A 14,709-nucleotide genomic window follows, 5' to 3' on the forward strand; every position below is an offset into this window, starting at 1 on the left:
AAACAGGAAGTTGCTGTAACTCAGGCATGGAATGTCCAATCTGCCCCAAACTTCATACGTTTGATAAGAGTTCTGTCCTGAACACATGATCATGCTCATATTCAGTTATAGTCATAGCGCCACCTGCTGGCAACAGGAAGTGACATGTTTAACACTGTTATGGACTCCTAATAACATATAAAAAAGTGCCAGCAAGTGCTAAACATGCTAACAACATACTAGAAGCATGCTAAAACATGCTAGCAAACTCTTAGCTAAGTGCTAAAGCATGCTATTATTGCAATTAAATAGGAATTTGCTGTAACTCAGGCATGGAATGTCCAATCTGCCCCAAACTTCACACTTTTGATAAGCGTTCTGTCCTGAACATATCTACATGAGAATATTCAGTTATAGTAATAGCGCCACCTACTGGTAACAGGAAGTGTCATGTTTAACACGTTGATGCCATTCTAGCAACATGTTAAAAATGCCATTGACTTCTAAACATGCTAGAAACATGTTAAAACATACTAGCAATACTTAGCTAAGTGCTAAAGCATGCTAATTCAATGAAACAGGACTTTGTTGTTACTCAAGAAGGCAATGTACAATCTACCCCAAACGTCACACGTTTGATAAGAGTTATCTCTTGAACACATGTCCATGCTCATATTTAGTTATAGTCATAGCGCCACCTGCTGGCAACAGGAAGTGACGTTTAACACTGTTCTTGACTCCTAATAACATATAAAAAAATGCCAGTAGGTGCTAAACATCCTACCAACATACTATAGACATGCTAAAACATACTAGCAAACACTTAGCTAAGTGCTAAAGAATGATATTACTGCAATTAAATATGAATTTGCTGTAACTCAGGCATGGAATGTCCAATCTGCCCCAAACTTCACACTTTTGATAAGCGTTCTGTCCTGAACACATGACCATGCTTATATTCAGTTACAGTCATAGCGCCACCTGCTGGCAACAGGAAGTGACATGTTTAACACTGTTATGGACTCCTAATAACATATAAAAAAGTGCCAGCAAGTGTTAAACATGCTAACAACATACTAGAAACATGCTAAAACATGCTAGCAAACTCTTAGCCAAGTGCTAAAGCATGCTATTATTGCAATTAAATAGGAATTTGCTGTAACTCAGGCATGGAATGTCCAATCTGCCCCAAACTTCACACTTTTGATAAGAGTCATGGCCTGAACACATCTACATGAGAATGTTCAATTATAGTAATAGCGCCACCAACTGGCAACAGGAAGTGACATGTTTAACACGTTGATGCCGTTCTAGCAACATGTTAAAAATGCCATTGAGTTCTAAACATGCTAGAAACATGTTAAAACATGCTAACAATGCTTAGCTAAGTGCTAAAGCATGCTAATTCAATGAAACATGACTTTGTTGTTACTCAAGAAGGCAATGTCCAATTTGCACCAAACTTCACACGTTTGATAAGAGTTCTGTCCTGAACACACATCCAAGCTCATATTCAGCTATAGTCATAACGCCACCTACTGGCAACAGAAACTGACATGGTTAACACAGTAATGCAGTACTAACCACATAATTATTGTGTACTAAGCATGCTAGAAAAACACTAAACATGCTAGCAACACTTAGCTGAGTCATGAAGCATGCTATTATCACCATTATACAAAACATTTTGTAACTGACTTTGACATACTCTTACTATATATACCTCCTTAAATGTACATTTCCCAACCATGCTCTGTCTTCCTAAAGCCACCGAGTGTTGATGGCACGGGTGCGAGGGCCCTTTCATCGCTGCTTGCAGCTTTAATTATTATTATTATTATTATTATTATTATTCTTCTTCTCCGCATTGAATTGCATTTTTGAGGGCCTAAACATGCTCGAAAACTCACGAAACTTTGCACACGCGTCAGAACTGGCGAAAATTTACATCTGATATAGGTTTCAGAATTGGACGGGGCAAAATGGCTCGATAGCGCCACCTATAAAAGTTCAACGGAGTGCGCCTCCCGCATCGTTCCACGTACGTGCACGAAATTCGGTACATACATGTAATTACCTAATACCTACAAAAAAGTCTCTTGGAGCGTAGCCCTAAACACAACAGGAAGTCAGCCATTTTGAACTTCCTCTCAGATTTTTGTGCAGTTTTTGCCATTTTCAGGCCTCGTACTTTAACGAACTCCTCCTACAGTTTTAATCTGATCATCTTCAAATTTGGTGAGTGTAATCTTCAGGCCTTTGCGACGTTAAATTGCGAAGATCTTGAGTTTTCGTCGAAGTGCGGGTCCTCGGCGGCCTGACAAATTTCGATGTTTCGCCATGAAACAGGAAGTTGCTGTAACTCAGGCATGGAATGTCCAATCTGCCCCAAACTTCACACTTTTGATAAGAGTTCTGTCCTGAACACATGACCATGCTCATATTCAGTTATAGTCATAGCGCCACCTGCTGGCAACAGGAAGTGACATGTTTAACACTGTTATGGACTCCTAATAACATATAAAAAAGTGCCAGCAAGTGCTAAACATGCTAACAACATACTAGAAGCATGCTAAAACATGCTAGCAAACTCTTAGCTAAGTGCTAAAGCATGCTATTATTGCAATTAAATAGGAATTTGCTGTAACTCAGGCATGGAATGTCCAATCTGCCCCAAACTTCACACTTTTGATAAGCGTTCTGTCCTGAACACATCTACATGAGAATATTCAGTTATAGTAATAGCGCCACCTACTGGTAACAGGAAGTGTCATGTTTAACACGTTGATGCCATTCTAGCAACATGTTAAAAATGCCATTGACTTCTAAACATGCTAGAAACATGTTAAAACATGCTAGCAATACTTAGCTAAGTGCTAAAGCATGCTAATTCAATGAAACAGGATGTTGTTGTTACTCAAGAAGGCAATGTCCAATCTGCACCAAACTTCACACTTTTGATAAGCGTTCTGTCCTGAACACATGACCATGCTTATATTCAGTTACAGTCATAGCGCCACCTGCTGGCAACAGGAAGTGACATGTTTAACACTGTTATGGACTCCTAATAACATATAAAAAAGTGCCAGCAAGTGTTAAACATGCTAACAACATACTACAAACATGCTAAAACATGCTAGCAAACTCTTAGCTAAGTGCTAAAGCATGCTATTATTGCAATTAAATAGGAATTTGCTGTAACTCAGGCATGGAATGTCCAATCTGCCCCAAACTTCACACGTTTGATAAGAATCATGGCCTGAACACATGTCTATGCTCAAATTTAGTTATAGTAATAGCGCCACCTACTGGCACCAGGAAGTGACATGTTTAACACGTTGATGCCGTTCTAGCAACATGTTAAAAATGCCATTGAGTTCTAAACATGCTAGAAACATGTTAAAACATGCTAGCAATACTTAGCTAAATGCTAAAGCATGCTAATTCAATGAAACAGGACTTTGTTGTTACTCAAGAAGGCAATGTACAATCTACCCCAAACTTCACACGTTTGATAAGAGTTATCTCTTGAACACATGTCCATGCTCATATTTAGTTATAGTCATAGCGCCACCTGCTGGCAACAGGAAGTGACGTTTAACACTGTTCTTGACTCCTAATAACATATAAAAAAATGCCAGTAGGTGCTAAACATCCTACCAACATACTAGAGACATGCTGAAACATACTAGCAAACACTTAGCTAAGTGCTAAAGAATGATATTACTGCAATTAAATATGAATTTGCTGTAACTCAGGCATGGAATGTCCAATCTGCCCCAAACTTCACACTTTTGATAAGAGTCATGGCCTGAATACATCTACATGAGAATGTTCATTTATAGTAATAGCGCCACCTACTGGCAACAGGAAGTGACATGTTTAACACATTGATGCCGTTCTAGCAACATGTTAAAAATGCCATTGAGTTCTAAACATGCTAGAAACATGTTAAAACATGCTAGCTAATGTTAAAACATGCTAGCAATACTTAGCTAAGTGGTAAAGCATGCTAATTCAATGAAACAGGATGTTGTTGTTACTCAAGAAGGCAATGTCCAATCTGCCCCAAACTTCACACTTTTGATAAGCGTTCTGTCCTGAACACATGACCATGCTCATATTCAGTTACAGTCATAGCGCCACCTGCTGGCAACAGGAAGTGACATGTTTAACACTGTTATGGACTCCTAATAACATATAAAAAAGTGCCAGCAAGTGTTAAACATGCTAACAACATACTAGAAAAATGCTAAAACATGCTAGCAAACTCTTAGCTAAGTGCTAAAGCATGCTATTATTGCAATTAAATAGGAATTTGCTGTAACTCAGACATGGAATGTCCAATCTGCCCCAAACTTCACACTTTTGATAAGAGTCATGGCCTGAATACATCTACATGAGAATGTTCATTTATAGTAATAGCGCCACCTACTGGCAACAGGAAGTGACATGTTTAACACATTGATGCCGTTCTAGCAACATGTTAAAAATGCCATTGAGTTCTAAACATGCTAGAAACATGTTAAAACATGCTAACAATGCTTAGCTAAGTGCTAAAGAATGCTAATTCAATGAAACATGACTTTTTTGTTACTCAAGAAGGCAATTTCCAATTTGCACCAAACTTCACACGTTTGATAAGAGTTCTGTCCTGAACACACATCCATGCTCATATTCAGCTATAGTCATAACGCCACCTACTGGCAACAGAAACTGACATGGTTAACACAGTAATGCAGTACTAACCACATAATTATTGTGTACTAAGCATGCTAGAAACAGACTAAACATGCTAGCAACACTTAGCTGAGTCATGAAGCATGCTATTATCACCATTATACAAAACATTTTGTAACTGACTTTGACATACTCTTACTATATATACCTCCTTAAATGTACATTTCCCAACCATGCTCTGTCTTCCTAAAGCCACAAAGTGTTGATGGCACGGGTGCGAGGGCCCTTTCATCGCTGCTTGCAGCTTTAATTATTATTATTATTCTTCTTCTTCTTCTTCTTCTCCGCATTGAATTGCATTTTTGAGGGCCTAAACATGCTCGAAAACTCACGAAACTTTGCACACGCGTCAGAACTGGCGAAAATTTACATCTGATATAGGTTTCAGAATTGGACGGGGCAAAATGGCTCGATAGCGCCACCTATAAAAGTTCAACGGAGTGCGCCTCCCGCAACGTTCCACGTACGTGCACGAAATTCGGTACATACATGTAATGACCTAATACCTACAAAAAAGTCTCTTGGAGCATAGCCCTAAACACAACAGGAAGTCAGCCATTTTGAACTTCCTCTCAGATTTTTGTGCAGTTTTTGCCATTTTCAGGCCTCGTACTTTAACGAACTCCTCCTACAGTTTTAATCTGATCATCTTCAAATTTGGTGAGTGTAATCTTAAGGCCTTTGCGACGTTAAATTGCGAAGATCTTGAGTTTTCGTCAAAGGGCGGGTCCTCGGCGGCCTGACAAATTTCGATGTTTCGCCATGAAACAGGAAGTTGCTGTAACTCAGGCATGGAATGTCCAATCTGCCCCAAACTTCACACTTTTGATAAGCGTTCTGTCCTGAACACATGACCATGCTCATATTCAGTTACAGTCATAGCGCCACCTGCTGGCAACAGGAAGTGACATGTTTAACACTGTTATGGACTCCTAATAACATATAAAAAAGTGCCAGCAAGTGCTAAACATGCTAACAACATACTAGAAGCATGCTAAAACATGCTAGCAAACTCTTAGCTAAGTGCTAAAGCATGCTATTATTGCAATTAAATAGGAATTTGCTGTAACTCAGGCATGGAATGTCCAATCTGCCCCAAACTTCACACTTTTGATAAGCGTTCTGTCCTGAACACATCTACATGAGAAAATTCAGTTATAGTAATAGCGCCACCTACTGGTAACAGGAAGTGTCATGTTTAACACGTTGATGCCATTCTAGCAACATGTTAAAAATGCCATTGACTTCTAAACATGCTAGAAACATGTTAAAACATGCTAGCAATACTTAGCTAAGTGCTAAAGCATGCTAATTCAATGAAACAGGATGTTGTTGTTACTCAAGAAGGCAATGTCCAATCTGCGCCAAACTTCACACTTTTAATAAACGTTCTGTCCTGAACACATGACCATGCTCATATTCAGTTACCGTCATAGTGCCACCTGCTGGCAACAGGAAGTGACATGTTAAACACTGTTGTGGACATAAAAACATATAAAAAAAGTGCCAGCAAGTGCTAAACATGCTAACAACATACTAGAAAAATGCTAAAACATGCTAGCAAACACTTAGCTAAGTGCTAAAGCATGCTATTGCTGCAATTAAATAGGAATTTGCTGTAACACAGGCATGGAATGTCCAATCTGCCTCAAACTTCACACGTTTGATAAGAGTCATGGCCTGAACACATCTACATGAGAATATTCAGTTATAGTAATAGCGCCACCTGCTGTCAACAGGAAGTGACATGTTTAACACTGTTGTGGTCTCCTAATAACATATAAAAAAGAGCCAGCAAGTGCTAAACAGGTTAGTAACATACTAGAAACATGCTAGCAAACACTTAGCTAAGTGCTAAAGCATGCTATCACTGCAATTAAATAGGAATTTGCTGTAACCCAGGCATGGAATGTCCAATCTGCCCCAAACGTCACACGTTTGATAAGAATCATGGCCTGAACACATGTCTATGCTCAAATTCAGTTATAGTAATAGCGCCACCTACTGGCAACAGGAAGTGACATGTTTAACACGTTGATGCTGTTCTAGCAACATGTTAAAAATGCCATTGAGTTCTAAACATGCTAGAAACATATTAAAACATGCTAGCAATACTTAGCTAAGTGCTAAAGCATGCTAATTCAATGAAACAGGACTTTGTTGTTACTCAAGAAGGCAATGTACAATCTACCCCAAACTTCACACGTTTGATAAGAGTTATCTCTTGAACACATGTCCATGCTCATATTTAGTTATAGTCATAGCGCCACCTGCTGGCAACAGGAAGTGACGTTTAACACTGTTCTTGACTCCTAATAACATATTAAAAAATGCCAGTAGGTGCTAAACATCCTACCAACATACTAGAGACATGCTAAAACATACTAGCAAACACTTAGCTAAGTGCTAAAGAATGATATTACTGCAATTAAATATGAATTTGCTGTAACTCAGGCATGGAATGTCCAATCTGCCCCAAACTTCACACTTTTGATAAGCGTTCTGTCCTGAACACATGACCATGCTTATATTCAGTTACAGTCATAGCGCCACCTGCTGGCAACAGGAAGTGACATGTTTAACACTGTTATGGACTCCTAATAACATATAAAAAAGTGCCAGCAAGTGCTAAACATGCTAACAACATACTAGAAACATGCTAAAACATGCTAGCAAACTCTTAGCTAAGTGCTATTATTATTAGCATGCTATTATTGCAATTAAATAGGAATTTGCTGTAACTCAGGCATGGAATGTCCAATCTGCCCCAAACTTCACACTTTTGATAAGAGTCATGGCCTGAACACATCTACATGAGAATGTTCAGTTATAGTAATAGCGCCACCTACTGGCAACAGGAAGTGACATGTTTAACACGTTGATGCCGTTCTAGCAACATGTTAAAAATGCCATTGAGTTCTAAACATGCTAGAAACATGTTAAAACATGCTAACAATGCTTAGCTAAGTGCTAAAGAATGCTAATTCAATGAAACATGACTTTGTTGTTACTCATGAAGGCAATGTCCAATTTGCACCAAACTTCACACGTTTGATAAGAGTTCTGTCCTGAACACACATCCATGCTCATATTCAGTTATAGTCATAACGCAACCTACTGGCAACAGAAACTGACATGGTTAACACAGTAATGCAGTACTAACCACATAATTATTGTGTACTAAGCATGCTAGAAACAGATTAAACATGCTAGCAACACTTAGCTGAGTCATGAAGCATGCTATTATCACCATTATACAAAACATTTTGTAACTGACTTTGACATACTCTTACTATATATACCTCCTTAAATGTACATTTCCCAACCATGCTCTGTCTTCCTAAAGCCACCGAGTGTTGATGGCACGGGTGCGAGGGCCCTTTCATCGCTGCTTGCAGCTTTAATTACATTTACATTTATTCATTTAGCTGACGCTTTTATCCAAAGCAACTTACTATTGCTATATATATATCAGAGGTCGCACGCCTCTGGTGCAACTAGGGGTTAAGTGTCTTGCTCAAGGACACATTGGTGTCTCACAGTGAATTCGAACCCGGGTCTCTCACACCAAAGGCATGTGTCTTATCCATTGCGCCACACCACCCCTAGTTATGATGCAAGTGACAAAAGACAATTCCGTCATGTCCTGACTGCTAAACACAAGAGTGTGGTATCGACGATTGACTTGTGCAACCCATTTTGAGAGCGAGAGAGAGAAGACACGGCACCGCTGAACACTCACGCGGTTGGTAAAATTGCGTCTTGGAGAAAGTTTTAAAATTATTGATTTGATTTAATAACCTGTGTGGATTAATTTAGGCTACTCATACAATGTACATGCTAAAGCGAATCAATGTTTGCGGGGGAATTTCCCGCATTATAAGTGGTAGACCTGCGGGAATTATTAAAATACTATTGAAGTAGCTCCTTTTTAGGTACTGTAATGCGCCAAACGTCATTGCGTCGCTATATCAGTGATATTGCTATTTTTTTCAAAACCACATGAGCTCATATTTATTTTAATATCAACTATCTAAAAAATGTGTGTATCATGCAGTGGCGGAACTAGAGTTTTATACATGGGGTGGCCAGGGGGTGGCCACTGCTGCTTGCGGGGGTACACAGTACACATTACACTTATTAAAAATATTTTTATTTTAACTCTTTCCAGTATAAAAAAAAGAGGTGTTTTTGGTAATTTTCACAATTTCATGGCACCCCAGAATATTTTGTTGTATGAATATCTGAACATACCAAAAGAAAGAACTGTGCTTTAAAGGTGCATTAAGCAACTTTTCATGTTAAAAATACCCGTTTTTCTAACCCATACATGCTTAAACAATTGCCTGATGGGCTGAATGAGCCCTTCTATGATCTCTGCGATTGCCTCTATAATCCGGTACAGTAAAATAAATAAGAGGGATTCGGGACGGAATCGACTGGGCGTGACGTCATGCGCGTTCACGCTCACCTGGCTATGTCTGGCAGGTTTGTGTATTCGCCGCCATTATCCGCATCAGCGAAGACAACTCAAGCGACTTTGGCAAAAGTAGAAGATGGATTCAAAGAGACCGGCTTCTAGTTCATCCCAAACCCCAACGCAAACTCCACGTAACCGCGTGCACAACTCTGGTTGCAGTTTCGCGTGTCGCCAGAAGGGGGCATAGTTCTGCAAAAACTCAGAGACTTGCGCAATGCACCTTTAAAAAAACAAAAAAAAAAAAACGTTTTATTCTAGCTTCGTGCGTCTTTTTTATCAAAAAATCGCATTTTTATCAAAGACTACATCTAGATCAGATTTAATGAGGATCAAAACACAGTAGATCGAGTCCATCAACACCCTACACCCATAAAGCTTCACAGTCCTAGTGATCACATTATGATATCGCTTGTTTCTGCTCTTCTTTGCCTGCGTTTTGATCTCCTATCCTCACATTAGCTAGAACATTTGTATACTGTAACGTACACACGGCAAGGTAGCCTACTACTGTATATGCATGTATTAGGCCGAATGTATTCGGAGCAAACCCCCCTGATGCTAAACCTTAAAAACTTACTTCAAATATTATGTTTTCTTATTCGGTGAAGTTCAGTATCTTGCAACTATCTCTCGTCCTCTGCTCGTCCGTTTGAAAACTGCGCGTGCGACGCGCTGGTGGCGAACGTAATTGAAAAAAAAAAAATTTAAATCAGCATCAGAAACTGCCAGTAGCAAATAAAATTTTGGGGTGGCACCCACCCCGGACCCCCCTCTGGCTCCGCCACTGGTATCATGACACCTACATGAACACTTTTACGGTGTTCCCATCCCTGCAGAATTGTCAAAAACAAGATTACTGTTTCAGAATGACTGCTTAAGGCACACCAATATATACCGAAGAGCAGAGGTGGGCAGTAACAGTACATTTACTTGAGTACTGTACTTAAGTACACTTTTTGAGTATCTGTACTTTACTTGAGTATTTTTTTTTTCTGGAATCATTTTACTTTAACTTCACTACATTTGAAAGACAAATATCGTACTTTTTACTCCACTACAATTCTGTCACAGTCCTTGAGTAGAAAGTAGTAATGTCAGTCAGGGGATGATTTTGGTTGCAGGGGTTGCATTTTGGTTGGAAATGAAAGTCGAATTGACGTCAGACCCTGACTGATGTTGGTTTCTGACGTCAACACGATTTTCATTTTCAACCACAATACAACGTCTGTCCAACATTGGAGATTAACATCAATCTGATTTTCATTTTCAACATTGGGTTTGGTCTTCTAAATGCAAATTTTGTCATTGTTTTGGAGCACACTAGCTTATAACAGTAAGGCTAACATATTCATACTAAAAGCCAAAAAACTTTAAATAGTGGACGTTATTGAGTGTGTTATTTTGGTTAGTCAGGCTTATTTTTGGTAGATTCGGTTTCATAAAGCAAACTTAAAATAGTTCAAACTCAGTTACCCTGGCAACTTATGCTGGGAAACTAGCCTGGTCCAGGGCAGGCTAACTGTCAGGCTAAGCCTCAGTTGTTACACAGATCCTCTAACACTGACCAATAGGAACAAAATGATATTACCACTGACACTCTCTCATACCATTATTGGACTTTATTAACCACTTTATTAACCACTAATGTAGGCTAATATATATTCCTTTGTTTTATGGAATATTCTTTGATTTTAGAGTTGCACATATCTTTTCAAAATGTATACATTTGCTCTTAATTTCATGTTATCCTCTCCATAATGTACTTTAGAAACTTAATCTACTTTAAAACTGGGGATTCTTGCTTTCTCCAAAAAAATATTGCATTAAAAGCTGTAATTCTCAGCATTCTAAATAAGTATACATCATCTTTATTAAGTAGCATAGGTCCTATACCCAGAACTATATTTTGTATCTTTATATATTTAGTTTCTTAAAAAAAAATCTTCCCTGAATTATAGGCTACTTCACTGAAGTACTTCTGTTCGCTAGAAGTTCACTGCAACTTATCCAACATCCTAAAGATAAATTATTATAATGTTATAAAATATTGCATATTAATTTTCCACGCAAAATGTATATTTTAGTCAGAATTATTGCGCTCCTATTTGGCGCGCATGCGCGCAGCAGCGCTCATTCAATATGAAAATTAGCAGCAAAATGGATACATTTGCATGACTTTCGAACATTTACAGATGGAGAATATAACTGTAAAATGTCAGTTTTGAACTAAGGGGGGAAAAAACATACCACAAACGCATAAAACAGCACAAAATATACGCTGTTTGATGGTGGATCGATTTGATCCACGATCGACCTCTAGGGCTGCTTAAGAAACGCGTGCACACGCAATTATCTAGACTAGATAAACCTGGATCAAATTAGTGAGATTGCGTGAGCTTCAATTACCTTTTATGGAACCACTTTAGCCCCAACTCATTTGTTAGGCTCATTCAAGTCCGGTTTTGGAGTTTAATCCCCGCTTTTCTAAGCGGCTTTTATGGAACAGCCCCCAGATCTCATTTCACTTTAGCTTTCTTTGCTGCTGCAAATGTGTTTGACAAACACACTGTCACAGCAGCCAAAAAAGACAAGTTAAGAGCCCAACTAATGGAAACACTAATCACTGTTATGGCGATTTCAAATGAAACACATAGAGTTAAACCTCTGTTAATTCTCAATAAAACTTTTGTAGACGTCTGACAGAAATAAAGTCAGTCTGGTTAGTAATAAGTGAAGCTGGTAATGCTGTTTGTGGAGTTGTTTAATCCTCCTCTGCTGAGATCTTCACATATTTAATGTCTTCTTTTCTCTTCAGTTGATTTCATCTGAGGCTGTGGCTGAAATTACTCCATATTTAATATACACAGATTTTTTGGCTACGATAAGGTCCAGTTCTGGTTTATTTCGTTGCTTTTGGCTGACATGTGGCATTGATATGCAGAGGTGTAAAGTCTAGGTTCAGAAAGTCCTCCTCAGTATTTTGTTCCAATCACCTGGATTTGCTAATTCAGACGGGAGAGAACTAATTAGTGAAATCAGCTGACTGAGTTCATGGGTGGAATAAACATATGGCAGAACTTTTACTCTTTGACCCCTGGATTACCCACCTCTGCCAGTATCAATGTTGCTCGTAGTTCTTCTGTGCCTGGCTGGGGGGGTCTGTTGAAGTGTACAGTCACGGCCTCCGATCAAAAGATTGTGTGCATGTTTTTCACAGACAGTTCAACTGTGACGGACGTTTTTTTTGTTTTTTTTTTCTCGAATCCTTTATTTAAAAAGGTCAGGTCAGAGGGCGGGATCTTCAACTCAACATGTGCATGTGCAAATCATGCTTAATCTAATAAAAATGCTTTGATCAAATGAATAACTTCAGTTTAATGTCCCCCTGCCAATTTATATTGTATTCATGTAAAAAAAATGGATTCAACCATAAATATAAACTAAAATGTTTACTTTAAATGAAAAAAAAAATTTTTTAAAGCTATTTTAACGAGAAAATGGACATTAAAGGGACACTTCACCCATTTGCATTAAGCTTTGCATTGTTAGAAACCCAGTCATACTATTGAATGGTCATGCAACATTTTTTCATTTTCCCCCGAGACGAGAGAAATCTGTATTTACCTCTTTACACTTCCTCCTACAATGACGCAAAAATCGTCATTTTGCGTCATTGTAGGAGGAAGTGTAAGAGGGGGGGATTTCTATTAAGACTACAAGCACTAGATCTACCCTTTCAAACCCGCCCATCGGGGGTTGGACCTAATGCGCTAACAGACCTATCACAGATCAGTGCGAGTGCGTTTGATTTCAACGGCAGAAACCTGCAGAAAACAGGGACGAAGAAAGCTGAGTAGTAGGGGTTACCATACTCTATTTCCCGGACATGTCCGGCCGTCGAGATCGACAAAAATGTCCGGGATTCAGCTTTTGCTTTCTGCGGTCGCCATCCATTGTTTACATGCTCACCTTTTGTTTCAATCTAACTGAATTCACCCCGATTGGTGAATCTGAATGTAATGTTTACATGAATGCTAAACAAGTGATCGGTTGATTTGCGTTTTAACATTGCTAAGAAAATACCCACACCTCCGTGAGAGATAGCCCATGAGACCGGTGCATCTCACAGGCAGGACGAGGCTAGCGCCGCGGGAGAAAGACGCGAGGCCGGTGGCGTGATCGGTTGAAAGACGCGAGGCCGGTGGCGTGATCGGTTGAAAGACGCGAGGCCGATCGGTTGAAAGACGCGAGGCCGGTGGCGTGATCGGTTGATGTGTGTTTTACCATTGCTAAGAAAATACCTGCTCCTCCGTGCGAGATACGAGAACAGTGCCTCACAGGTGTCGGTCGTCAGTAATCACGCCACCGGCCTCGCGCCGTTCTCCCGCGCCCCTCAGCCTCGTCCTGCTCGCCACAGTAAACATGATGATGGCGACTGCAGAACGCAAAAGCCGAATCCCGGACATTTTGGGCAAACTCGTCACGGAGACTCACTCGTAGCCTAGCTTCGCCTTGTTGTTTTAAACTGCGCTCTCTTACCGGTAGGCGTGGCTTGGGAGTGGCCTTGTAGGGCAGCGAAGCAAGTGCATTCTGGGAGTTGTTGTCTTTCATCCACATAAGCCAAAAATACATTTTCTGGGTTTTCTCAGTCTAGAAAGCTCCAAATTCAAAAATAATTTCACATTTCTTCTACATAAATGACCCACTTTCAATACACATTCATGTCTCCACGGGTGAAATGACCCTTTAAATGAACAACAGCAATGTTAGACTTCTTTCAGTGTATTCATGCCTTGAGTGTCTTGTGCTGTACATCTGACACTTAATGTCACTAAATGGCCAGACTAAATCTGAATCTCTATCCACACAGGCTATATGCCCTACTGAAGGGAATCCAGTGTGTGCCGAATACTGTTCCCATGATGGTCAGTGCCCTGCCGGACAGAAATGATGTTCAACACCTGTGATCATGCATGCAGAGAAACTTCTGATTTAACCAATGGATAGAGTTGTGAGAATGATTTAGCATAGTACTTTCTTTTACTTGAATCAATTCAGTGCTTCATTTTTTTTCTCTTCTCTTGCATGCTTAATATTTGTATGCTTTTGAGGAAAAAAATGTACAAAAATTTTAGTCAAAATTGTTGTGTGTAAAAAATAACGGAAGCATATGGACATGGCTAGCCGGCTAATTAAACATAATAACCCCATGACCTAAGTAACAAGCTGAAGTAATAAAAAAATAACTAATTTGCTTTGCCGGGTGTGTTTCTGAATTGCACATATGTAGAACTAATCATATTAGAGAAAGATGATGTAATGAGTCATGTTACCTTTGTCATGTACCTATCCCATATAAACTGTTGTATTATTTTTGCTGGAAGGATTCTCTGTGATTGATATGAGGTCCTCCTGGCCGTGATTAAAGCATATTCAGAGGCATTGTTTGGAGTCTTTCTGATCACTGCTGGGTCTCAGGCTAGACACTAGAGATCTTACTTCTATTCTCT

The 14,709-nt window shown here is 39.4% G+C and overlaps 1 protein-coding gene across 5 annotated transcripts in view; it reads left to right on the forward strand.

The window, feature by feature from the left end:
• Positions 1 to 14,639, forward strand: part of LOC308702870 (uncharacterized protein) — a 71,830-nt gene extending 57,191 nt beyond the window's left edge. For all 5 annotated transcript variants that reach the window (XM_081386005.1, XM_081386007.1, XM_081386006.1 and 2 more), the window contains one exon: positions 14,070 to 14,639. In XM_081386005.1, the coding sequence (XP_081242131.1) occupies positions 14,070 to 14,086 (17 nt within the window). In that variant the 3' untranslated portion in view covers positions 14,087 to 14,639. The remainder of the gene's footprint in view (positions 1 to 14,069) is intronic.
• The last annotated feature ends 70 nt before the right edge of the window (positions 14,640 to 14,709 follow it).

Source organism: Scardinius erythrophthalmus (genome assembly GCF_964197995.2).
Source record: "Scardinius erythrophthalmus genome assembly, chromosome: 15".
In the NCBI taxonomy this organism is placed as follows: domain Eukaryota; kingdom Metazoa; phylum Chordata; class Actinopteri; order Cypriniformes; family Leuciscidae; genus Scardinius; species Scardinius erythrophthalmus.